The sequence below is a fragment of the Ostrea edulis genome, chromosome 7 (genome assembly GCF_947568905.1).
Source record: "Ostrea edulis chromosome 7, xbOstEdul1.1, whole genome shotgun sequence".
In the NCBI taxonomy this organism is placed as follows: domain Eukaryota; kingdom Metazoa; phylum Mollusca; class Bivalvia; order Ostreida; family Ostreidae; genus Ostrea; species Ostrea edulis.
Genome location: NC_079170.1, coordinates 58,398,852 through 58,424,233, shown reverse-complemented (window position 1 = coordinate 58,424,233; position 25,382 = coordinate 58,398,852). Strand labels below are relative to the sequence as shown.

Below are 25,382 nucleotides of genomic sequence, written 5' to 3'. Positions count from 1 at the left end.
ATTAGCAGGCGTGAATATTTACCATTTAGAAGTTATGACCAATGTCATTTTTTTAAAAAGTAGGTCTAATGTCAAGGTCAAAAGGTTTAGTACCAACAGAAAGGTCTTGTCACAAAGAATAATCATGTGAAATATCAAAGCTCTAGCACTTACTGTTCAAAAGTTATTAGCAAGGTTAAAATTTTCAAAAAATAGTTCAAAGTCCAAGGTCACAGGGTCAAAAATCAATATATGCACCCAGGGGTGCATGAGCCGAGTAGCATGGGATACATTGTAAAGTCAGGAATGATGTGGCATATTTATAATTGTGAAGAACTAATTTCAGTTTTAAACTTTTCGAGTTACTGTCCAGAAACCATATTTGTCTGAACTTTTCAATCTATTTTCGCTCACTGTGACCTTGACCTTTGTTCTCCAAAATCAATAAGGGCCTTGCTTTGCTGGTATCTAACAATATATCCAAGTTTCATTTGATTCAAATTAAAATTTTTCGAGTTATCCTCCGGAAACCAATTTTTTTTTAAAAATTTTAAATCTATTTTCGGTCACTGTGACCTTGACCTTTGACCTATTTTCTCCAAAATCAATAGGGGTCTTCCTTACCTCGTACATAACAATATATTTAAGTATCATTTGATTCGGATTTAAACTTTCTGAGTTATCATCCCGAAACCAAATATTTCTGAAATTTTCATTCTATATTCGGTCACTGTGACCTTGACCTTTTTTCTCCAAAATCAATAGGGGTCTTCCTTACCTGGTACCCAACAATATATCAAAGTTTCATTTGATTCGGATTTAAACTTTCTGAGTTATCATCTGGAAACCAAATTTTTCTGAAATTTTCATTCTACATTCGGTCACTGTGACCTTGACCTTTGACCTTTTTTCTCCAAAATCAATAGGGGTCTTCCTTACCTGGTACCCAACAACATATCAAAGTTTTTTGTTTTTTTTTAATAATTTTTTATTTTTGTGCACATACCGGTACATCAGATATACAATAATATTATATCCAGAGAAGAAGAGAAAAAAAAAAAAAAAGAAACAAAGCATATGAGCTGAAGGTATGTGGGATTTGAGAGAGAAAGAAGAAGAAGAAGATAGAGAAGTTAAGAAAACAGAAAGTTCCATGGATTCCATTGGGCATCACCCTTTTTACCATTTTTATACAAAATAAATTTTTGAGTTTCATAAAAAAAATTCATTTGTGAAATTGCAGCACGCACACTCAAGGACTTCTCAGTGCATCTTGCTGTGTACACATAGTATTTAAGCCATAAGACAATAGTGTTTTGTATCAGACTATTATTTTCAATAAAACCAAGAATAAAAGATTTTTTTGTAATAGCTATCTGTAAATCAGTCATCTTCTAAAAAATGCTCAAATTCTGCTAGGAATAATTGTAAAAAATCACATTCCCACAGAATATGTTCTATTGTTTCCTCTTCAGAATGACAATGATTGCAGTACTTTGAGTCAATTTTTTTGATTTTGAATAAAAAAGAGTTTGTAGCTAAGATTCCGTTTATAATTCTGTATTGAAACCATTGTATTTTGCTATCTTTTGTCACTCTGAAGGGTATTTTATGAATTATTTTCCATTCTTTAGTGTCAACTTCCAAAAGCTCACTCCATTTTGTTTTGTCTAATGTGATTGAGGTATTTTGATTTATAATTTCATAAAAAAAGTTTTGATTTGTTGCATTTCAACACTGCATATATTTGACATTATCAATGGATTTGTGAGCTTTTTGATAGTTTTGTCACATCCACAATTTTTCACCCAAGCCTTAACAGCATGAATAATGCTATTATATTCTAAAAAATTAATCTTTGTATTTGGATAAGTATTGCAAAATGATTCAAAACCAAGAAATGAACCATCTTCATTGATTATATCATTAAGTTGTCTGATGCCGCTGTCAAACATTTGTTTATTATCAAATGGTTTTCCACCAATATGAATATTTGGGTTATAAAATAGAGGTGCATCGGCAGCAACATCAGACTTTTTACTAAGGTTATGCAATGTCAGCCATGATTTAAATACATCTATCCAAAATTTATTTTTCAATGTTTTCAAGAATATTGTAATGTATTCAATTCCAGCTGAGTTTACTAATTTGTTTAAGTCCAACTTTGGAATAAAATGTTCCATCCCTCTATTTGAAAACATGAGATATCTTATCCAAAACAACTTCATAGATGCTATGAATGCCATTAGGTTAATTTCTTAAACCCCCATCTTCATATTTTTTAACGATGACCTCCTTTTTGACCCTATGTATTTTATTATTCCATATAAACAAGAAAAATATCTTTTCTAATTCCTTAAGGTAGAGTTCAGAAGGATTTGGGATTGACATTAAAATATGGTTTAATAATGGCAAAACCAATGTCTTAATAACTGTAATTTTCCCTATGGGAGTTAAAAACCTTTTCTCCCATTGTTTGATTATAGATTTGATCTGCACTAATTTTGGTTCATAGTTTAATTGTGGTATCTTATCTAATTCCATGTCAAAATGTATTCCTAACAAAGTAAATCTGGTGGTACCCCACCTAAGCCTGTAATTTGGCAGCAAAGTTTCATTACTATATTTTTTGGAACCTAACCATATTACATGAGTTTTTTCATAATTGATATGTATATAGTCCAGATATTTCTGAAAAATAATCTAAAGTTTTAAAAGTTTCTGCGAGAGATTCTTCACTGCCATCAAGGATAATCCTGTATTCAAAGTACGGTTGCAAGTTTTTCTCGATGTAAAGACTCCTTTTAGATGTTAGAATGTTTGTTTCTCACTTACTTAGAAGTACACTGCCATAATATTCACTATTTAGTCGTAAATTTCCAAACTTTGTGCTCACGAAAAATGACCTCCTACCTATCGAGCGCCATCTTGATTTTTTTCTCAACATATCAAAGTTTCATTTGATTCGGATTTAAACTTTCTGAGTTATCATCCGGAAACCAAATTTTTCTGAAATTTTCATTCATTTTCGGTCATTGTGACCTTGATCTTTGACCATTTTTCTCCAAAATCAATAGGGGTCTTCCTTACCTGGTACCCAACAATATATCAAAGTTTCATTTGATTAGATTGTAAACTTTTCGAGTTATCATCCGGAAACCAATTGTTGACGCCCAACCGCCCGCATCACCAAACCAATAGCCAAGTTCAACTTCGTTGCAACTCGGCTAAAAATGTTGGTACCCACAGAAAGTTCTTGTCACAAGGAATACTCATGTGAAATATCAAAGCCCTAGCACTTACTGTTCAAAAGTTATTAGCAAGGTTAAAGTTTTCAAAAAGTAGGTCAAACTTCGAGGTCGATGTCACAGGGTAAAAAATGTTGGTACACACGGAAAGGTCTTGTCACAAGGAATACTCATGTGAAATATCAAAGCCCTAGCACTTACTGTTCAAAAGTTATTAGCAAGGTTAAAGTTTTCAAAAAGTAGGTCAAACTCCGAGGTCGATGTCACAGGGTAAAAAATTGTTGGTACACACAGAAAGGTCTTGTCACTAGGAATACTCATGTGAAATATCAAAGCTCTAGCACTTACTGTGCAAAAGTTAAAGTTTCAGACAGAATGACAGAATTACAGAATGACAGACAGGACAAAAACAATGCTTTTCTAATGTCAGTAACATTGATATAAAGTCATGTGCATTTTGTTATGACAGCAGGGGTCATATTTAACGGGGAGCAGAATTTTTATTCTTAAATTTTATTATTCTAATAATGTTTCATTCAAAATTTATAATCAGGGATTAGTAAGTAAAAGTTAAACTGGATTTTGTTACATTAGTTACTTTTGATTTTTTATCACAAAAAATGCTGGATATATACAATGTAGCTTGTTAACATATACCATAATTTAACAAGCCACATGCGCATGAATGTGTACAATAAATTTTTTTCAGTGACTTTCACATTGTCCAAATGAACTTATAATAAATTCTTTATTTAAACAGGATTGAGCTAGATCTGCAGCTTCTGTCATGTAAAGAGCAAACTCTATGTTAAGTTTGAACAATTTATCTCATCGTGTTACAAACATAGGAACATGACTGAGCTCAATATTACTGACAAATCGTAACAGAACAAATCTTAAAATACACAAAACTGTCTGAAAATACTAAGTGTATAAACTTATATGGCACATAACATTTTCACAAACTTTGGAGAAAAAACTATTTCAAAACAGTATCAGATAAAATCTCTCCACAGACTGACAAATTTAAGCAGGGTTGGGCAGTTAAAACCGCCCTCGGTTTTAACCAGCGGTTTTAACTGTCCCGGTCAATACTCCTTAAGTGGTCAATACTGGTCAATTGAGATTTAAACTGTCCATTTTCCTATTTTTGTATATTTTTTGCAAAAATAAATTAAGACTTTTCATTATGATATATGGATCAATTGGTTATCAATAATTTTCATTATATAATTAGATGTAATTTCATATTTAGTTTAATATATTTGGTTTGCTGAAACTGTGACCATAATATCTTCAGAACTATAAAAGAGGGTCACATATAGCATAACTAGACAATAGGATCTTCTTATACATGACTTGTACCTGGACAGATTAAGAATAACAGGACATTAAATAAACACAGTGATTTAATAATATGAATTGGGTGACGGATGCTGTAGATAAACAATGTGTTGCAATGTACAGAGCAGGAGATGTACCTGAGCACAGGAAACAGAGTTGACAGTTGTTAATTAGCATACTCTGGGACCAGAGAGGACCAGTGTACATGTTATTGTTTATGAAAACATCACCAGCACACCCCCTAAAATGTTTATTTAACAGTTAAATGAAGATTTGAAACAATAGGTAGTTCTTGATAAACTAAAGAATTTGAACAGAAATAGAAAACACTTCCCCCATCATACTATCTATGGCTTCAACAAAACATTTTGGAATTATCTATGATATTGTTGAGGACAACAACAAGACCACAGCAAGATGTAAAGACTGCAATGCTGTTGTCAGTGCCAAAGTAATACGGCCACGAAACAGTTTTTAATTTTTACAATAAACTTTTATATCTTCCCCTATTTAAGGTAGCTCCATCCTCATGTGACTTATCAATATTAATGGTTAAAGTGGAATTTTTTTTTATTAATTTCTACTCAATATAGTTTAATTTAATTAATAACCAAAGAAATTGTATATGTTGCCACCTTTTTAAAGATGTCAGACATACAGAAACAGAAATATACATCATCATCAGAAAAATTTTAATATGAACAGTTTAAAAAACTGCTAATTCATTAATATTCATAGATTAATTGTGGATATTAGGGAAACCAATGTATAATAGACATCCAGTAGAGGGAATTCCAGCATAGGAGTTATTGCCCTTGACAACATTTTTAAAAATCATAAATAATTGATTATCTATGAAAAATATAAACTTTTTCAGTATTAATAGTTTACCAGATTTTTTATTATATCCAGTGAATAAAATTCCTCAGAAAGATATAATATCTATCATGTGCAAAGTTTAAAATATTAACATTTTTGCAAAAACTTATGACATCACATGAGGATCGATCAACCTTAATTGAGTCATTTACATTATTTATTTAATATTATGACTTGCAAGTATATTATAAACTGATAGTGCATGTTATGAATTACAGTATTTACCATAATGGCCACTGAAACATTTAAAATAACCAACAACACAAACTATAATGACCAAACAATTTTCAATCAACCAGTATTGACCAGTTTTAACCAGTATTGACCACCGGCCCGGTCAATACTCATACTGACCACTTTTTTGCCAACCCTGAATTTAAGTGATTCCAGCATATCCGCAGTCTTCCAGGGAACTAATGCAGTATACTACAGGTTATAATAATAATGGCAGTATACTAAAGGTTATAATAATAATGGCATATGTAGTGAGCTTACTTCTTTAGATCAGTAATGAGGTTAACATCACCGATCACAAATTTGTGAAACACCGCAAAATGCTTCAGAAGTTCGTCTTTCTGACTGGTAATGCTAAATCTCTCTGGACAAAATAGACATTGGACGTCATCAGAACCCTGTTGTGGGGATTCCCATTCACCTGATACTTCAGAATCATGGTAGAACAAATTCAAACTCTCCAAAATGGGTTTATCTGAACCTAGTTTGAAATAAAATAACATTTATAAATATTACATGCAGTCATATTGCTTCATCTTTGGTACATGTTTCAAACCTGCACATCTTGACGCACACAAAACATATAAAATCTAACAGTAACTTTAATGGACACTTGCACACCAGAGTCCTATAGCCCCCATAGGTCAAGTAAAACCAGTACACATAACAGCTGATGGGGGTTAGGGAGTATTTAATATCTTGCCTTAAGCCTGGCCTAAGGTGAGAAGTACTTGGCTTTCTGACTCTTAATTAAATCATTTCTTAAATCTAAAGAAATCGCCTTCAACAAAATTTAAAATCAGCACTAAAAAGATGTTTTGCCGCTAAAAATAATCAGGAATGGGAAAACACTGATACAGAATTCATCTCTTATTATGGAGAAGGGAGATGATCACAGTCATGATCCCTTATTTAGTGTAGAAAAATCTGAGATCTTATGATGAGAGAGAACACATTGAAAACTTGACAAAAACTGATAAGAATCTTAACAGCCTTGAATATCCATGTATGGGAATAACAAGAACAATTATGAATGCAATGACAATGCTTAGTAATTTTTATATCATGCATGAAAATGAATTCAAACAATTTCTGTCAACACTGATCAATAAATCTATAATCTAAATAATTTACAAAAAAGTTTTCTTTCCTGAATACATGTATCAACACTTCGCTCAAATTTCGTCCCTTGTCTGCCATCTTGTGGTTAAAAAAATTGTATTTCTCTACGTTTGCCCTTGTAATTTTCTGATTTGTAAACTTTAACATTTGTTATTTTCCCATCAATCGCACTCAGACCTACAATAATGCCCCAGGCTGGAGGAACCCATAAACTTGTACGAAAACTTAATAATTATAGCTATAATTCGCAGTGGTAAACTCTTACATTTTTGGTAAGGTAAAGAAAGAAAACTTGACTTTTCACCGATTGACCTTTGGCTGCATGACCCCGTAAAATGTTGATACATGTATTAACTGCCGAGACTCACAAGACAAGCCTTTCAGCTGGACAAACTGTCTACCCCGAGGGTTGCGGTTAAGAGTTGTAACTTTTGGAGCTATGTGGACCTAGACTTTTCCAAGTTTACAGGACCCATTTAAAATTGGGAAAGTTTCCCCAGCAGGCACGCAACGTTGTTTCAACGTTGATATTTGGATGTGACGTCGAACAACCATTTTTCAACGTTGGTTCAACGTTTAGAATCAAGTGTTGGAAGGGTTCCAAATAATTATGTTTTTCTTAATTCGTGTTAATTAATCTGTGTATACTCAATAAAGTATAAATTTATCATTTTGAGAGAGGATTTAAAATTAGTCGACAATTCGACGTCTATATGATGTCTAAGTGACGTTGAAAATAAATGATTTTACAAACACGTACATATTTTTATAAAAATTCTTTTTAAAAAAAAATCAGTATAAGATGTAAAAAAAAAAAAAAAGCTTTAATATGTTTTTATGTTTTTAAAATAAATATGAATGCATGTTTGGCTACTATTAAAGGGCGGGTAACTCTAATTCCGGTTTATGACAGGAAGTGTACGATTAAAAGCGCGGGCTTTCAGCGAGGTAAACAAAGGAAGACAAAGGACAATAGGAAAAGAAAGGGAATATACGATCTACACGAACTGAGCGGTGCTAGAGGTAAACATTACTAATTGATATAGAAAAATAATGTTAAATTGCAAATAATTAAGTAGATTTTAATGTTTTGATTTAATAGGAATTAATTACATTGAGTGATTGCAACACGGGGATTACAGCGAATGCATGTTATATTGTTATGCTAATCGCAGTTATGTATTATATAGATTACTTAGTACAATATAACTTACATGTCAACTTAGATTTAATAAGAAGTAGTACGTATAGACAACAAATATAACATGCAGCCACACTTATAATTAGATCAGATCAGAACGTTCAAGGAAAAAGGCATGCACGGATCTAGAGACAGGGGGGGGGGGGGGGGGGGGTCCCCCTTGGAATTTGCTGAGTTATTAAAAGTACATAGTAAAGTAACAAAAAATGACCATGGACCCCCGATTCGTTTAACTTGAAAGTCGTGGATATTATGCCTAAGGAGTAGGAAAGCGGGTCGATCATCACCACTTCCACCCCCCCCCCCCACTCGAAATGGGTTTTTCACGTGTGGAGAATTCTGTTTTCTTTTTCTTTGCTTGTCAAGAAAAAATCTAAATGGCCTGGATTTTTTGTTTGGACTGGGGTGGGGAAAAATATAGATTCATGCCTGAAAATGGGGATTAAGTAACTGAATTTAGTTTTGTAAGATTGTTCTGTTGTACGTGTGTATGAATGGCGGTATACATAAATTCCTAAATTATTAAGATATTTTAATTGACAACTTATGTGAAATAACATAAAATTGACATAAATACATGTGAATTAAGGTCTGCCATTCGTTGGGGGGGGGGGGGGGGGGGGGTGTTGTTGTTGTAAAATGCCTTCTCAATTCTCGCATTTTTTCCCATACAGATGTTTGGCTAATGACATGATGGCAAGAATGAATTTGCAAGCAAACAAGGGAAAGGCAGCTTTCAGCAGAACAATTCTGTATTCCGTTATAAAAGGTAGATATCACGTTTTATTTAACATATCACTAAAAGGTTAGAAAGAAAAATAATCCAGAAATATGCAAGTTCATGATTTACCTTCAACATGTTAAATGCTCAATTAACACTTTAACTGATATATGATTTTTGATTAATTTCAGAATGTGTACTTGCCAGCAATCCAAGGGTAACTGAAAGCAACATAGACTAGATCATGGGGGAAATATCTGAAGTATGCCCCTGAAAGAGCTGGAGGAGGTGGCCGAATAGCTGCAATAATGTAGCCCTATCCAATTTTTTTTTATTCTGACGTTTTCGGGATAGGGCTACAATTCCATAGGATCTCCGTAATGGTGCAAAATAATTTTATGAATAACCGATAATAAACTCTGTGTATTAGTCCCAAATGTTGTTTATACCAAAAGGAGTACCAACTTTGTGCTCGGGCATGTCTAATAAAGGTGTTTTTCATTAAATACAATGTACAGCATGCAAAATTCTTCGTCTGCTCCGCCATGCTTGTTATCGCGAGATCTCGTAGGTGGATCTAATGAAAAACCTAAGCATTGACAATCAGCGCGAAAATGTAGTTACTAGAGCCACTTCGACAAAGAAAGGGAAATCATATTGTTGCAGAAAGAATTTACACTCTGCTGTTCGGTTTTTAACTCGATATTAAATTCAAACCTTTTCAATACCGACGAAATAGCTTTCGCCTCCATACTTTTCCATTGATGTAAATATTACCTTATATGGCATATGCAAATGACTTGACAACTTCAGTACATCAAACATGGCGCACAAATATGAATCGAGAAATTGGAATTTATCGAAATTGTTGAAAACGGTAGAATAGAGCCTCACAAATCTTAAGTTGCAGGTTGTAAATTTATATATTGACTAAGAAACATAGAATATCATTTTATTTACGTAAAGAAAGTCAGGAAATGATTAGAATGAGCGCAAATGTTGCGGGAGTGAATCACTCCCGCATTTGCACCATTACGGAGATCCTAAGGAGTTGTAGCCCTCTCCTAAAAAAAAAAAAAAAAAAAAAAAAAAATCAGAGAGGGCTACATTATTGCAGCTAGTGGCCGAAAAGAGAACAATGACTACTAGGCTTTAATTAAAAATATAGTTTTTTGTGGGTCACTCACACTCTTGGAAAAAAACCACTCTAGTTAAATATCTTAACTATTGCTTCTGCAATAGAAAGTAATTATCAAAGTTAATAAATTTTATACTATCATTCTATTAATTTTTGTTTTTGAATTGAAATTTAATTTTTGAAACCATGTGAAAAGTCTGACAAATTTATTTTGCCTTTCATTTGCGTGTATAAATGAATTTAACCTTGTATCATTGTTGTAATTTTTTACAGTGGAAGTGATAGAGTTTCACTTGTATTATTCATGTTGTTGTCATTATTCTTTTTGTAAGAATTAAATTTGGGAAGGAAGGATTAGTAATTGTATTTAGAATTGTGGATTACAGCCTGATGTTTACCATTTGTCAGCATGTACACTCAACATTGCAATAAAGATCAATAATATTTTCAAAACCTTCTTTCAACGTCACATCAACGTCATAAATTGACGTTGAATCAACGTCAGTTTTCAACGTCGATTCAATTAACAAATCCAACCAAATTTCAACGTCATTTCAACGTCACAATACGACGTTGTTTCAACGTTGAATCAACGTTGATGTGCCTGCTGGGTCAGGATAAATTTCTTTCAGTATGTGGATGATTGTTTTCAGTAATTGACTGCCCACATGAAATTTTACTTGCATAGATGAGTGGCTAAGTAATGTATTATCTAGATACTTGCATTATAACACTTAACTTTGTATCAGTGTTTCTTGAATATTTTCTGAACTCAATTCAAAAGTCAGTCTCATAAATTTCTTATTTGTGTTGAAGTAGTTAAATTAAAGATACTCTCTGTTTTATTGCACAATTAGGTAATAGTCATTCTAGCTGCGTATGGTAACTGTCACTGAATATAATGATTTTCCTGTACAGTGTTAGTGTGCCGGCAGTGACTGAAGAGATTTTTCTTTACTCAATCATTGAGTAAAGAGAAATCTCCTTCATATATATATAGTCGTTGAGCGTTTTATCAGGGATGTGACTGAATTCCTCAGAAATCAGAGGAAAACTGGTCAAAAAGGGAGGAAAACTCCTCACCCTACATGGAAAAATATAATTTTCTGCCACTTTAGATCAAATCCAGAGTGTTTCATTTTTTTCGAAAATTATTTCCTCTGAAAAGAGGAAAAATCACACCCCTGTTTATTGATAGGTAGACGAGTTCTTGCATAAAGAAAGTCAGTGTCCGTAAGAAAAATTCATTTTTACAATATTCAATACTTTTTTTCTGACAGATCTATATCATGCACATCCAAAAGTTGCAAAAACACTCACTTTGCATCTGTCAAGTTTTACTGGTCCTCTTATGAAATTAAGTCGATCTCTTACTTATTCGTACAAATAAAAAAATCAAACTCTCCATATTTTCGTTATAAATTTAGTCACTATGCAGTTGCTACTAGGAAGAAAAGAAAACTATATGTAGTTCTGTTTTGTGTATAATGTCTTGGTATCTTTCCCTAGGCCCTAAAACCTAAACGATCATGAGTATATGGACAGAGAACCAGTTTATATGTTGATATTGCTCCAAAACGAGACATCATGGCGACGATGTCTGCATATCCGACGCATAGGATGTTTCTGCTTGTGTTCTTATTGTTACCTGTATTCAGTGCTGGAGTTAATATGCCTGATAAAACCCAGTAAGTGAAAGTTTTTGATATATAAACATGAAGGTTAGTGATTATTGAGAGCATTGCACCTTTGGGTACTGATGCTGGTATTTGACAGACGAGGGTAGACGAAGAGGCTCCTATAGGATAATTACATAGTACTGCAACAAATTACTCAACCGTTGTTGAAGTGAAAATAATGTTATATACTGTGAATAGTGTAAAAATTCATTAGATGTCGTCATTATATTGTGTATCACATTGATTACTAGTTTGATATATCAATTCAGAGCATGGCAGATCAAGGTTACTGCTTGTTATATGACACCTCGATCAGTGATTGGTGTCTGGATATAATAACTGACACATGTGGGGGAATCCTTGCCAAACTCCGTAGTGGAAAATGTAAAAGATCACGTCAAAGTAATTATTTGAACACTGTCTGTATCTCTTTTGTATAGACTTTACAGATTTTGGGCCTATATATCTACATGAATTAATTCAAATTATTAATCCTAGTTAAATTATATTAATGCACTTTCACTATGACCATGCATGAGCTCTTGAAAACTTTTACCAACATTGCCAGGACAATAGGCCATACATGCCAACTTTTAAAAATCCCCATGGGGGATTTTGCGCGCGACGACCTTTTTTCAAAGCTCAAAATTCACGACATTTTAGCATGAAAATAAATATTTGTCCTTTCAAATAAAATATCAATCAAATCATTGTTAATGTATCATATATTAACACAACATCAAATGTGTTTGACCATTAACTATATAAAAAAAACTTTGAAAGATATACATTAATATTTTGTTAAAATCATCTATTCAGCAAAAAATCTTCTCCAACAAGTCACATACATAATATCAAATAATATTTAAGGTTGCATCCTTTTACACCATACAATAAACATTGGCCGGTCTATATATCAAAATTTAAATTAAAGCACATGCATTTAGGTACGACTGCAAAGGCGATCTTGCTTGTCTCTAAACATGGGCTTGCAGAGACTGGTGGAATAATCTGCATTGCAACCAAAAAAGGAGTGATCTGCCCTGCTATGAAGTTTGCGAACAAAACCTTTGCACCCATGACATCTGAAATAATTACCAGGAAAAAAAAAACACATCAAAATATTCCGTTTTACTTGTAAATTAAGGCTACTTGCTAAATAAAAAATTCAGTACAGACTTGTGCGAATTACGCATCACAAAGTATATTTAATGAATACTACACTATATAGACTATATAATACATCGCTATAGACGGATAGATTTGGATAGCCTATATTATTATAGTTGGAAAAAATATATACTTGACGTACCTTATTGCAAATTTTGGATGCTGTCAGCGAGAGGCGGAATGTCCGATTGTTTGGTGGTGACACTATCATCGTTGTCATTCACGTTTGTGTAAAGGATAGGTCAATTTGAAATCCGTCTTCCCGATTAATTACTATCAAAACATGCTTCGTACTGTCCAACAAACACCCCGACACAGGCAGACCAACCCGACACCATGCGACACAGGTAAACAGCAATGGCTGACTATTGTCCCGATTTCTGATTGGCCAGTTCAGAAATGACGCGGGATTTCCAATTCTGGTCACGAGATTTCACGATTATCCTGCTTTCAAACTCGTTTTCAATCGTGAAATCGGAAATTTTGGTCGGAAAAAATTTCAAATCGGGATTTTAGGGTAATTTTGCTTTCCCGATCGGGAAAGCGGGACCGGAGGGTAAAATCGGGAAGATCCCGCCTAAATCGGGAAAGTTGGCATGTATGATAGGCCCTGATAGGAGAAAAGTTTTGCAGGACTCATACATTTCTAGTAGGATCCAGGAAAACCCCACACAGTTTATGAATCATATTAAATGAATTGAGAATCACAAATGTTAACATCTTTATTGTTAATATTCATATTTTCTTTCAAAAACCAGTTTAGACCCAGCCCTCTCTCCACTGTTGCTGAAAAGCACATGCTTTGACCACTTTTCTTTTTCATATATGCCCTTGTCTTATCCATTGTCGGAAACCCACAGTTGATTAAGCTTTGTTCCTCTCTCCATCACAGGGATCGAAATTAACTTTTTTCACCACTAGCAAATTTTAGCTAGTGGATTATTTTCCAACTAGCAAAATTGAGCTTTTACTAGCATTTTTCAATCGATTACTGTTTTACATGAATTTAAGAAAACAAGCATGTCTCTTTCTCAAAATTTTGGGAAAATCTTTTAAAATCTCCTTTAAAGTGCAATAATAAAAATAACATTGTGAATTCTTTCATTTAAAATTCAATGAATTATCAGACAACATACATGGTGCGGGTCATAGGGTACACTTGTGCGGCGTACTCGCTGTCCAGAGATCTACCACCTATTTACAGCATCATGTGGATTGAAATCTTGAAGACTGTTTGCGCCAATTCAAACTATATGTTCAAAACTTTTGGAAATTTCATCTAAAAAATTTCTAGTTGAATAGAAAATCCCGCGAACTCGAAGTGTTTGACTATAGAGTACAGAAGGACACCGCGTGAAACGGTGACACACTGTCATGTGTTGTTTCATGTAGACACGGATGAGATCAATATGTTTGCTGTTTAAATCAGACGTCTCTGAGACGTCCGAAGTGTGTATGAAGTAGGCCATCTTCGACATCACTGACTGAGATGACCTTGGCCTTAGTTATTTATTCGATCCACGTTTACTTTTTCAATACTTGTATATTCATTCTGTAAAGCGTTTCTATGCACAAGACAAAATTATTGTAAACTTCAAAGTACAGCCAATAAACCGAGGAAATCTGGGAAAAAGATCGGGGTTTTTTCACTCGCAAAAAGTTGTGATCACTTGTGATTTTTTACTCGCAAATTCAATTTTTAACTCGCATTTAGCGAGTATTTCCCCTTAATTTCGTTGCCTAGCTGCATCACCCATGGGTCCATTTATTCCTACTCGCTCGTTCTCATGAAAAAATATCTAAAAATATTGTGCAATCAAAGTAATTGTTATAGTAATGGAACTCTTCTGTTTTTAAAGGTAGCATTATCTTAACTTTGCTATCACAACAATTGTCAGGGCTCGAAATTAGCGAGAAATACTCGCAAAATGCGAGTACATTTGGAAAATAGCGAGTAAAAATAGTGGACACTCGAAAATCTTAACGAATGGTGATTTACAAACTATTTTCGTATCGTATCCGTTTTATACGATGATGCACTATTCACTTTTCTTAAACTTGCACTCTGAATCATACAAACACTTACATGAACGACCGATTTCAACAACCGTTTCTATCCGGATTTTTCTTTTATGATTTTTTAAAGAAAATCAGAGTCAAATAAATGCTTTAGAGGTCGGACATCGTGCATCGCATTATGATGAAAAATATAGACATGTGCCACGAGTCCTGTTCACCTATAGGGGTGATTAAATTGAATTTCAAGTATGAGGTTTTTGTTTTTCATTTATCTTTTTAAAAAATTGTAGTCTATGTTTTACCAAGTCTTCCGGTAGTTATTTTTATCAGAATCATGAGAATGTCCTATCTAAATTAATTTATTGTCATATTGAGGTCGGGTTGTAGTGATGACATGAGTGCACTGCTCGGTGCGTAGACGATCATCAAAAAAGTTCATGGGGCTCGTGATCGTGCTGCTTATAAAACCACGAGTCCGGGATTCGCTTTGAAAAATCGCTAGTGACAACCCTGATGTGGCATGAAATTGGAAGACTGGATTTATACCTGCGGTAAATAGGTTGTGGATTAGAGGTACCATAATCAAGAGACCTAAACATTGCACCATATGACTTACGTAACTTAGTGTCTTGTCCAAACGATGCCTGTTGACCCACTAGGCTCAGTAATGATGGGGAAAATAATAAACATATGAAAAAAGAGCACTGCTTCATTATTTTTATTTTAGCTTGTAGGTTTTCATTTTAGCCTGTGGATTTTAATTTCGACCCCTGAATTGTATACCGAAATTAGGCTGAAAGCGTTTTGTTGATTGGACAAATTCGCTCAGGGTATACTATGAGCGCCCAATCAGATTGCCTCATTAATTATTCATGAGAACAAGCGAGTAGGAATGAATGGACTCACGGGTGACAGAGAGAGGAACGAAGCGTTCAAACGTAATCAACCGTGGGTTTCTGACGATGTGTCTTATCCAGTTTTTTATTTCCATTATTTGAGATATTTTTATTAGCAGGCTGTAGTGAACCATTTAATCGGCCAGTTAGACATCGTGCTTTAAAACACACAGGCACCTGAAGTATGGATATTACTACCCCCCCCCCCCTTTTAATAATTTTTGGTGGTGGCAATAATTTCTCTGAAATGTGTGAATTCCTGGTCTATCTCACCCCTCTTTCGATTCATGTAATCGTTTCACGCTTTATGTAAGCTGTAGAGATTGGCCTTCTACTGGTATAATAAAATATACATGTACAAGGTATGAAACAAAATTTTGAAAACAAACAGGGGGTCCCTATTTCGGGACACATTTTCCAAGTAATTGCAGCATTACCTAAGGAATTTTGGCGAGCGGCAGGTCAGGAAGATGTCATACTACAAGTCTCGTCAACTCAAAACCCATCTCATTTCTTTTACAAATTTGTTGTACGCACCGTGTGATTGGTTCGCAAAGACATTGCTTAATCTTGGGATCATTTGTATGGTCTCGGGATTATTCGCAGACCAATCACACGACACGTTATAAATTCATACTCTGTGACCTCCTTTTTGGCTGCCAGTGGAAGAGATGAAGCCCTGACATTCACCATGAAACATAAAACTTGCCATTTCTAGCATCTTGGATATATTGTAAAAGTAGACAAGGTCAGAGACTTTGAAAATGAAAGTAGATTTTACCCCTTGGAAAACTCCATACAGTACTAATAAAGAAAATTATTATGTGGTGTAGTTGTTTACTCACTCAACCTTACAATAAAATTTCTTCAAACTGCGCAGCACAAAGCTGGCCAATATTTGCGTGATCTATTACATATAAATTTTCATTATTTGTAACTGACGAAAATTGAAACTGTCACCTCGGAAGTGAATATAATATTTATTCTAAGAAATTTGTTGTAAACTAAAGGAGAGGAAGATATGCGATCATGTTGACATACTGTTCAAGCACCTGTGTTTACACATTCAACTTTCTTTTTGACATCTGAACTACGATTTTTCAACCATGTGATTGGCCACACAATCGGAAGTAAAATGACATGCGTGATATTGAAAGTACACGCACCATTTCTGGGAAAGCACATTTGTTGTACAAAAGCAAGTTATCTACATCAGACGGAGTTTTTGTTTGCCCTAAAGCCAATAAACAACGCAGATATGATCCCTTTTTTGTCTGCGAATATCTACCAGACAGTTTGTCAGATGAGTTTCGAAGTTTTACCGAACAAAATGAAAATTTACTGGAGATATCCGGTAGTCCAGCGTCTTTTGCCAACTCTGTAGATATTGCACCAACATTTTCTCAGAGAAATACATAATTATAGTTCACATGTCAGATGGATTGGTGCGCACCATGATCGATAAGGCTTTTCTATTCAGAATGTGTGTTGTATCAATTCAGAGTGCATAATATGCTTCCAGGTTGAATTTCCGAGTGACTGTCCAACAGGTGTATATTGTACCGTTTGTAGTACTCTTGTTAATATGGTATATTGATCAGTTAGCTAGGCATTTTTAATAACACTTTGAAAACAAAATACCAGTAGTATAAGTTATAACACCCAGCTCAGATATGAAGATCTCAGAATTTCTAAATTTCCTGTCTGATCAGGTTCTGTCGAGATAACATACAGTACAGTCTATCAAAATATTATATAGATCTCTAATAATGAAAATTTCACTTATATCTTACATAACTATTACAGTGTATCTACTAAACACTAGAAATAATGTCGATACTAGAAATATTCTATTTGCATAAATATTGCCAGGGTTGTCGCCAGGGATTTTTCAAGGCGATTCACGGACTCGTAGTTTATAGGAGCAGCTTGAGTACCATGAAAATTTCATGAATCTTTTTGAGTCAGATCTTCGAGAAAAGTAAAATGAGAAGTAATGTTTCTGCACCCCTATTCGGAATGAACACAAGCTAGCTGATACTTAATTTCCTCCGTTTGCTTTATTTTCAAACAATTGCGATTGCTTTCATATTCTATAAAAAGGTAATTGTTTAGTAAAGGAAGACAGCTATAGATCATGGGTGTCTGCTTGTCTGTTTGTACATAATTACTTTTGCTGTGACTCAAAATCTTGAACAATTTTCATATTTTATACCAAGGCAGGAAAACACCTAAGTTTACTACACATACAGCTTTCATATTTTATACAAAGATAGTTGATCTTGCAGTTAAGCATGGAAAACACAATTACTACTTTCAGAATTACAAACATCAATGAATTCTGTGTCATTTAAGTACTAGTCCATGCAATCTCTGTGTGACCCCTTCCTGACGGAGTCAGTTTCCTAGTTACTTAATTGTGTGTGATGTACAGATATTTCCCATTGTGAATTACACAAAGTTTAACATATTATCAGTTGGTTTATGATTTAGATATATGTACACCATTTGTATCTTCTATTATCATGACTATTGCCAAATCAGAAATTTTTGAAAGATTTTTTTCTTGAATACAAGCAACTGAACAAGGATACCTATATCTTTAAATTGGTTGTATCATTTCATTATTACTTGTCAAGTGGCATGAGTTTATTGCCCAAAGAACATTTTTGGTTATAGGATACTGTGTATCAGGTCTCATTAAGGGGTGCAGGCTCATGAAAGATAAGTAATTTTCACACATGAGAAAGACAAGTAATTTTCACACATGAGAACTTCGCTTTTTAAATAAGATATATATATATATATAGAAAGCACACTTGAGATATCAGGTAGCTGCACATTCCATTCTTGAAATGCAGCAGCACAGTCCTGCATCCTTTAGCATATTATTTATAAGGTTCTGACAATGAAGGAAACCTGATCTACAGCTAGGACTTAAGATCCATACATCCCAAAAATCATACAAATCTAGCTCTGTCTCAATGTTGCTATTTATTTCGTTTTTAAAAACACACATTCAAAACATGTTTTTCTTTAATAGGGATATGTTTTTTTTTTCATTTCTTGTAATTCAAATATACCCCATGGGTTTGATCATGTGTCAGATTTTCATGGATGAAAGATCAAGGAAAAGAACTGATGAATGATCAAATCTTTTTATTGAAGGATTTAGCAGTAAAAGTAACAACAAATCTAGCATGAAATTCATTTATTGTTTAGTTATATTGATAAACAATCTACTCTGTTGCACATGTAGTCATTTATAACAAATTGTCCAAAAGTTTTAAATGGAAGTACATGCAATTCATTGTCCTTTTGAAATTCTCCACCAATCATAATCAGCAGTGTTTTATAATATAGTAGTACATATATATATACATGTACCACTGGTAAAAAAAAAAATGTGGATGCTTTTATATTAAGCTGCTTAACGTTCGTTTATCATTTTTAAAGATTTCATTCCAAAATTCAACAGGAAAATGAATGTAAAAAAATTAGCACAGTCAAGTTTTTTTTTATCATGAACATGCACTGCCTCAAGTCAATGCTGTTCTGAAATTACCCCTCTGAAAATACAGCAGGATATCCCAGGAAGTCCCGAGACAAAATCCCAGGATTTATCAGGATTGTCCTGAAAAGTCCTGCTTTTTTGAAACTGAGATTGACAAGGAATTAGAGGGACGGTATTGGCAGTGGGACATTTCAGGACTTTTAAGGATAATTTCCCCATTGAAAATACAGCAGGATATCCCAGGAAGTCCCAAGACAAAATCCCAGGATTTATCAGGATTGTCCTGAAAAGTCCTGCTTTTTTGAAACTGAGATTGACAAGGAATTAGAGGGACGGTATTGGCAGTGGGACATTTCAGGACTTTTAAGGATAATTTGAACACTTAAATTTGCCTTTTATAGTCCTGCAAAGTCTCACTTAATCCTGCAATCTGAAAGGGGAGAAAGTGGGATTATTCTGGACATGTCTTGGAAAGTCCCAGTAGACAGGACTGGGATTTTGCAGGATTTTATTGGATCTCCCTAAAAATCCTGCTTTTTGAGTTGATGCAGGACTCCTGGAAAGTCCCAATTTATCCTACTAACCTGTTTTGGTCTTACCCTACTGTGGAATAAAACTCAAGATCCAGGATATGTGATATCTTTTCTGTAAAAGTGGCAATTAAGAATGAAATTATGAATCAAAATGATAATCTGATAATAAAATTTATTTAACATACATATACATAAATTTCAGCAATACTTATATGAACTTCCAAAGCAAGTACTTTGAAAAGTTCATTTAAATTATGGCTGGGGTGAGCTAAAAAGCACTATTTCTTACGTAAACAAATAATTAAACAAGAGGTCCATGGACCACATCGCTCACCTTAGTCATCTTGGTACATATTTAAAGATTTCCCATATACTTGTGTGTAAAACTTTTGTCCCTATAATGTGGCCAAAACCTACCCTTGGGGGCCACGATTCAGGGTTGTCACTAGAAAATATTGAAGACGAGTCCCGGTATCATGGTTTGTAAGCAGCTTGAGTCCCATGAAAATTTGACGAGTCCCATGAAAGTTGAATCAAAGAGTCATTTAGATTTTTCCTACACCTTTATTTATACCGAGTGAACACAAGCTAATGTCGTACCTCTGTTCACTTTCATCTTCAACAAATGGCAAAAATCAGTTAATTTTCGCCAAGCCCATGCATAACAGTGCAGTGATCACTTTGTACACATGAAATTAAAAGTAATCATTCACGACTCGGTCTCATACAACTAATTACCCATTGCAAACAGAATTACTTTCCCGAATCCTCTATCATCGTTACAACCCTATTCAGTATTAAACAAAATTTTAATTAAATAATTATTGTGATAAAATAGATGCGTACTAATTTTGTTTGTAAAATGATGTAAAATCTACCAAAGTTTACAAACTACGCTACTTTCAATTCCAATAAAAATGGCTACCGGAGGACAAACATTTATAATTAAATATAGATCCTGATTTCTAAAAAAAAAAAAAAAAAAGAAACATATATAAATAACTGCCTGTGAGTGGCAAAATGTTTTTTACTTTGTATCTAAATTTCAATATTATATTCTAATTTACACCCAATTGACTGCACTAAACAAACAAGTCGGATTGGGACACTGTGAACTCGGTGGTATCATCTCGGTTCACATTAGAGCGTAACATTTTACCTAGATTTTTTCCTATGAGTTTTAATGAATACACAAATCAGGACTTCTAAGTAAAATTATGATTTTTACTTAGAGTCCGAGACACGTCTGCGGGACTCGCCATATCAGACAAACCCCAATGAAATTTCTGTGATCCTATTCCTGCGTTAGTGACAACCCTGTGAATTTTACAAACTTGAGTCTACACTATGTCGGGAAGCTTTCATATAAATCTCAGCTTTTCTGGCCAAGTGTTTCTTGAGAAGACAATTTTCATAAAGATTTTCCCTGTATATTTGTAAGTAAAACTTTGATCCCCTATTGAGACCCAATCCACCCCCCCCCCCTCCCCCCGGGTCATTGGTTTTAACAAACTTGAATCTGTACTATGTCAGGAGGCTTTCATGTAAATTTCAGCTTCTCTGTCCCAGTGGTTCTTGAGAAGATTTTTGAATGACCCCACCGTATTTTTGCGATTATCTCCCCTTTGAAGGGGCATGGCCCTTCATTTGAACAAACTTGAAAGCCTTTCACCCAAGGGCGCTTTGTGTCACTTAGTTTGGTTGAAATTGACCCAGTGGTTCTGGAGAAGATGAAAATGTGAAAAGTTTTCGCCGACGACAGACAACAAACAAATTTTGATCAGAAAAGCTCACTTGAACCTTCGGCCCAGGTGAGCTAAAAAAAAATTTTTAAACAGGTATTATCAAATTGTCCCTGAAGTTGAATTTTGTTTATCTTGATGTCACGGGTAACCTGGTTCAAAGATCTATTTCTTCGACTCGTGGGTGGGGGAAGGTCACTGCTCCAGACCTAAACAACTTGAGACGGTCTCTCATCTTGTTTCTAACTTCTTTGAGGGCCATCTCTGGATTTTTCTCTGGTACAGAGGCTTAAAAGATAGCATAATGAATTATTTGAGAGGTTGCATAACAGGTTTTATAAATGAACATCATGCAAAATTTAAAATATCTATGTCTTGAACTTGTATATATGCACCTTCTGCATCGTCTTCCCTTTTATCTAAGCCATCTTTGGTCTCACGGGCGTTTTCCTGTCACACTGCATGATGTCGGTTCATCCACTGAAAACAGTGCCTTATTAAAAGTCACTTGATGATATTCTAAATTCATAACTATCTCTTCAAGTCCATGCTACAATGAAAGAGAACATGTACTAGATAAAAATATTGGAAACAGGATGATATTTTGTTAAGGTGTGACAATTCCACTAGACTACCAAAAAAGACGAATTATTACAAACCAAAAGTAAAAATACTAACCAGCAACGCCGTGTATTTTGAACAACTAGGCCTATCCCCCAGTTTCTGAGTGTAAGGTGAATCCTATATTCCTATCTGGAATCCATTCCATGCTTGATTGCATACTGATTCTGTTGAATGTTCTCCATCCTTGCGATTATTTCCCTGACTTCGCGCCCAGAAAGGAACATTGAAAAAAAAGCGCTTTGATCACTTGCGTGAACGTCAGGTCGTACACTGACTGACTCGTCCCCAGGTCAACACGTAACCAAAAGACGATCAGTTAAAAGTTATACAATCGACCAGTGGAAACCCAGTGTATAAGACTTCATATATATACATATGATATATTTTATACATGATATATCTTATATCGAATTAGAACGGGGAGAAGAAAAAACACGACAAGCTTCGTACATTGTACAAGTTGACCGAAACGACATCACCGGAAGTTACAACTTTCAAAGAAGTCATTTATGATTTAAAGATTTGTGAATGGAAATCAATAACATCGGAATGAAAAAGGACTACGGGGTAACGGATGACACTCTGTAAGTACCATATGCTTATTTTGTTTACGTTTGTAAATGATTACATGCATTGGAAAAATACACGCTTGATCGCTGGACCACTCGAAATTCCTCGATACAATCATTCTATTTACAGCTTAACATATCAAAACAAACTACTCTTCTTTTTTTTTAACGTAAACCATTGACTGGTTCGATCTAGATGGAAAGGGTATAATCACCAGAACATTGTATCATGGATATCCATCATTATGATTCTGTTTCGATCAGTTGACCTTGTTCTGTAATTATTACTGCTTCGTAAAATAACTACGGACAGTACGGTTACAAAATTTAGCATGGCAAGCTGATTGTATCCATCAGTGATAATTTATTGCTATTTGCACCTCAAAACATTGATGTGTCAAAGAAACTTTTCTAAATATAAAATTTTTAATCAGTGTCTTGAAAATTAAGTTTCTTCATTAATAATTTGTAATTAATTATTATTGCAGGAGATTGAGAACCCAAAAGGTACATGCTGTGCAAGAAAGATGTAAACATGCGAATTCCTAAATGTACTAAATATTAAAACATCAACTGCAATCTTCAGTGGTGACATCCAAAAGTTGATATGCCATTGGTACTTCAAGTGATACGACCGTGACATTGGAAAATCCTTTTGATACAGACATTTCTTAAAGTTCAGTTTCGAACATTAATGCCGCTGTGTCATCTCTGGAAATGGAAAAGCCTACCACAGAATCTGATGAATTTTTGAACATTCTTTCACAAAAAGGGATCTTCTTTATTTTGAAGAAGGTAGCCCAGGAACTGGAAATCTGTTATCAAAATGATCTTAATAATACACTGGACAATATTCTAACCTAAAAAAACCACATGACAAACCCGATTGAACTCCTGTGATGAAGCATCTCAAAACTCAAATTATGGTAGTCATTCAAGTGACATTGAGGATTTCAATAGCGCATTTGACAGTAAAGTGATTTTTATTCAAGTTCAGATTGTTGTCATTATAAATTTATAAGAAGTGTTCTCATAGCCAACATTTTTCAAGTCTACTTTTGATGAAATATAGTCTTTTCTATTACAACTTATTATGACATGATTGTTGTTGTATTCATAAATGTTCTTATCCACGAATCATTCACTGTTCTTATAGGGTTTTTTTTAGCCTGAACTATGTAGCAATGACATGTCAAGGTAATCCAGAAAATGTAAAATCTTTTCTTTGATATGACAAGGATTTAATTTTGTAACAATATCTAAAAGTCCTGTAACCCTCATTAAAGTCCTTTATAATCTGACTTCACTGGTTGTAAGATTTTGAGGGTAATTGCAAGACTTCTCTCTTTGCATACTTTTAATACGAAGTCCTGGAAAGCAATGTAAAGTCTTGCATTATCTTGAATGTATCAAGTATGAGATTTTTAGGGAATTTCTGGGACGATGTTTTCGTCTTCATTTTATAATAAAGTCCTGAAAAACACAAGAATGTCCTAGAAAAACCTGCTGCTATGAGAGTGGGACTTTGTAAGACATTTAGGTAATAAATATGTCCTAGAAATTCTTGCAAAGTCACTCTTGATGTAAGTGGGATATTCCAGGACAAATGCAGAAACATGAAGTCCTGTATTATCCCACTGCATTAGGACATGGGAGAAGTGGGACTTCACAAGGAAGTCCCAGGACTTCCAGGGATATCCTTCAATTAAGCAAAAAAGTGGGATTTATTTTCAGAGGGGTAGTATGAAAATTCACTTTCTTCCTAAATACCTCAAGGTCATTTAACAAATCACTGGAAGCTGGGATTTAATTGGGGTATTCAAAGCAAAGTTCTACAAACTACAATGCATTAATTCAGTACTACTGCATGTATTTAATTAATTGTTTTGACAAAAATAATGCACCAAATGTTCTCAGTGAAGCTATTCACTCTATCAAATTAGCCTTGGAAAGCAGTAGACCAGACACGATTAGAAACTATTGGATCCACTTTCGCTATTAAAATTCTCTTTCTTCATTACCAGGTACATTTTATTTCCTTGTGAGGGTGGACGATTGTAATCAATAATCCTGACATATTTGTCTTCCCATTCAATGAGCTAGGGCAAAACATTTCTCCATGTTGAATCTAGCCTATATGAAAATTTTGGTGCTCTGGTTACTGTCCTGACCAATCAGTTTTGATCAAACATGTCATTTGATTAAAACGGCTGCAGTGAAAATTTATACATAATTGTCCAACTTGCATGTGGTTAACAACACACCTTAACCAGTTTTCAAGTTTTGAATTGATAATTACATGTGATTGTGTTTTAATTTATTGTACACTCTCAACTACTGTATGTATGAGTATAATCATTTGAGGTGTGGGGTCCTTCTGAATAAGTCAGATGTAAAAATAATTTGTACCGCAAATAAAAGCAATGTCGAATGTTCATTAAGGTTCATCACTGTTTGTAAATGATGCATTTATAAAGTTAACATGTACATGATGTATGTTTGATCATGAATTTTATTCATGATCTGCTTTTATGAACCTTTCAAGAATCTGTTTATGAACGATGAATATCGTCGCAGGCCACTACGAAACGTACGCTCCTCTTCCCTTTCACCCGTGGCTCTCTGAGTTACAATTTCTTCGTTTCTCATAAATATGCATGACGTAATGTGTTATCAATAGAAGTAAAACAGCTATAATGGATGGGCAATTAAAACGTGCTCTTTTTGCACCGAAATTTTAGTAAACAAAAGTCCTACAAATCGATGACAT

At 34.2% G+C, this 25,382-nt stretch overlaps 2 protein-coding genes and 3 long non-coding RNA genes across 16 annotated transcripts in view; 2 read left to right on the top strand and 3 right to left on the bottom strand.

The window, feature by feature from the left end:
* The window catches only part of LOC125655912 (zinc finger protein 277-like), a 35,161-nt gene extending 23,687 nt beyond the window's left edge, over positions 1-11,474 (bottom strand). Inside the window, exons 1-2 of one of the 2 annotated variants that reach the window (XM_048886446.2) lie at positions 11,187-11,474; positions 5,946-6,165 (exon numbers count right to left, since the gene is read on the bottom strand). In XM_048886446.2, coding sequence (XP_048742403.2) covers positions 5,946-6,165; positions 11,187-11,193 — 227 coding nt within the window. In that variant the 5' untranslated portion in view covers positions 11,194-11,474. The remainder of the gene's footprint in view (positions 1-5,945; positions 6,166-11,186) is intronic. The other variant, XM_056144821.1, reaches the window with a different exon arrangement.
* LOC125655916 (uncharacterized) lies at positions 7,393-9,028 on the top strand. The gene is made up of 3 exons (XR_008797119.1): positions 7,393-7,829; positions 8,682-8,776; positions 8,920-9,028. It is a non-coding gene; the product is annotated as an uncharacterized LOC125655916 (long non-coding RNA).
* The window catches only part of LOC125655910 (voltage-dependent calcium channel subunit alpha-2/delta-2-like), a 134,263-nt gene continuing 120,304 nt past the window's right edge, over positions 11,424-25,382 (top strand). For all 10 annotated transcript variants that reach the window (XM_056144819.1, XM_056144816.1, XM_056144818.1 and 7 more), the window contains exon 1: positions 11,424-11,554. In XM_056144819.1, the coding sequence (XP_056000794.1) occupies positions 11,454-11,554 (101 nt within the window). In that variant the 5' untranslated portion in view covers positions 11,424-11,453. The remainder of the gene's footprint in view (positions 11,555-25,382) is intronic.
* On the bottom strand, positions 12,328-19,029 carry LOC130048273 (uncharacterized). The gene is made up of 2 exons (XR_008797120.1): positions 12,858-19,029; positions 12,328-12,630 (listed from the first exon to the last, which is right to left on the bottom strand). It is a non-coding gene; the product is annotated as an uncharacterized LOC130048273 (long non-coding RNA).
* LOC130048274 (uncharacterized) lies at positions 21,456-22,272 on the bottom strand. 2 transcript variants are annotated; one of them, XR_008797122.1, is made up of 3 exons: positions 22,098-22,232; positions 21,815-21,969; positions 21,456-21,707 (listed from the first exon to the last, which is right to left on the bottom strand). It is a non-coding gene; the product is annotated as an uncharacterized LOC130048274 (long non-coding RNA). The 2 variants fall into 2 exon arrangements; XR_008797121.1 differs by having other exon boundaries at positions 21,456-21,969; positions 22,098-22,272.